Source organism: Cetorhinus maximus, chromosome 5 (genome assembly GCF_964194155.1).
Source record: "Cetorhinus maximus chromosome 5, sCetMax3.hap1.1, whole genome shotgun sequence".
Taxonomy (NCBI): domain Eukaryota; kingdom Metazoa; phylum Chordata; class Chondrichthyes; order Lamniformes; family Cetorhinidae; genus Cetorhinus; species Cetorhinus maximus.
In genome coordinates this window covers 103,026,663-103,028,591 of record NC_135883.1, presented here as the reverse complement: position 1 = coordinate 103,028,591, position 1,929 = coordinate 103,026,663, and the positions used below count along the sequence as shown (strand labels likewise).

Sequence of the window (1,929 nt, the reverse complement as noted above, 5' to 3'; positions counted from 1 at the left end):
TGTTTTTTTTAATTCTTTCATGGGACATGGGCCTCACTGATTAGGCCAGGATTATTATTGCCCCATCGCTAATTGCCTTTGAGAAGGTATTGGTGAGCCACCTTCCTGATTCTCTGCAGCTTATCCAGTGTAGGTACATCCACAGTGCTGTTAGGGAGGGAGTCCCACAAGTTTGACCCAGCAACAGTGAAGGAATAGCGATGTGACTTGGAGGAGAACTTGCAGGTGGTGGTGTTTCCATGTGTCTGCTGCCCTTGTCCTTCTAGGTGGTAGAAGTTGTGGGTTTGGAAGGTGCTGTCTAAGGATCCTTGGTGAATTGCTGCAGTGCATCTTGTAGATGGCACATACTGCAACCACTGTGCATCAGTGGTGGAGAGAGTGGATGTTGAAGGTGTTGGGCTCCTGACTTGTGCCTTGTAGATGGTGGACAGGCTTTGGGAAGTCAGGAGGTAAGTTACTCTCCATAGGATTCCCAGCCTTTGGGAACTACCCAGCTTTAGTTGGACGGTCATGGCTTGAGAAGATCCGGTTAAGTTGGGCAGAAGTACACAGCACTGCAAAAGAAGAAACTGGTCTGACAGCTGTTATAAAAAATATGCTGTTGTTTTCAAAAGAGATTTATGAAGCATGAAGGGAATCACTCTAATTTTGAATATCAAAGCTGGCTCTCAACCAAAATTCCTGAAGGCCAGAACCGTGTCTTATGCCATACGACCAAAAGTCGAAGCTGACCTGGAGTGTCTGGTCAAGATAGGAGTCTTGGTACCTGTCTCGCATAGTGAATGGACAACACCCATTGTTCCAGTGCTCAAGAAAGACGGCTCCATATGCATCTGTGGAGATTTCAAGGTTACTTTTAACCCCGTGTTGTGTGCTGAACAATATCCACTTCCCCATTTTTGCTGGCCTGGCTGGTGGACAGAAATTCAGCAAAATATATCTATACCAGGCCCACTTACAAATGCATGTTGATGAGAAGTCACAAGAATATTTTGTCTTCACAACACACAAGGGACTGTACAGATGTTGCCTCTTGCCTTTTGGAATAACATCGGCTCCAGCCTTTTTTCAGATGGCCATGGACCAGCTCCTGAGTGGCTTGCCTTGAGTTCAGTGCTACCTTGACAACACCTTGGTAATGGGCAGGACTGATGAGGATCATCTCAAGAACTTGGATGCCACCCTACAAAGGCTAGAGAGCGTGGCCTACAGGTTTGCAAAGGCAAATATGAGTTTTTTTCAGCCCTCTGTGGAATATTTGGGGCACGACATTGATGCTGCTGGGCTTCACAAAGCCTCCAAGGTCAAGGCTATTGTGGATGCTCCAGCTCCTCAGAGTATCAGTCAGCTTCACTCATTTTTAGGGCTGCTGAATTATTATGGGAGATTTATTCCACAGCTGGCAATCCTGCTGAAACCCCTGCATGAGCTTCTGTGTCAGGACAAAGCCCGGGAATGGACAGAAGACTTTGACGTTGCATTCAAGAAGGTTAAAGCAGCGCTGACAGATCCCGAGATACTGACACACTTTGACCTCTCCTTACCTCTATAATTTGCATGTGATACATCGCCTTATGGATTTGGGCCGATGTTTCACACATAATGCCCTCAAGTGTGGAGAGAGTGTTCATAGTGTTCGCTTCACGGACTTTAAGCAAAGCAGAGAGCCAATACGCTCAAATTGAACACGGAGCACTGGGAATCATTTTCAGAATCTGTGATTTCACCAGTGCCTGTTTGGACGGAAATTGACGCTGCTGACTGATCATCAACCACTCACCTCAATACTAGGTCTACACACAGACATTCAACAGGGTGCAGCATTGGCCATTGATGTTGAGAGCTCATACATGTAACATCAAATTTTGAAAATCTATTGAAAAATAAAACGGAAGCTGCAATGTTCAATCACCTCCACGCTTACATGTG

The 1,929-nt window shown here is 45.9% G+C and overlaps 1 protein-coding gene across 1 annotated transcript; it reads left to right on the top strand.

Moving 5' to 3' along the window:
- Window positions 1-1,138: 1,138 nt before the first annotated feature.
- LOC144681127 (uncharacterized) lies at window positions 1,139-1,552 on the top strand. Its single transcript, XM_078542856.1, has one exon. It carries the CDS (start codon window positions 1,139-1,141, stop codon window positions 1,550-1,552), a length of 414 nt encoding a protein of 137 aa, XP_078398982.1.
- The last annotated feature ends 377 nt before the right edge of the window (window positions 1,553-1,929 follow it).

What these genes read in the sequence shown, in the direction of transcription:
- LOC144681127 (XM_078542856.1), top strand. Translation starts at nt 1,139, where the DNA reads ATGGGCAGGACTGATGAGGATCATCTCAAGAACTTGGATGCCACCCTA.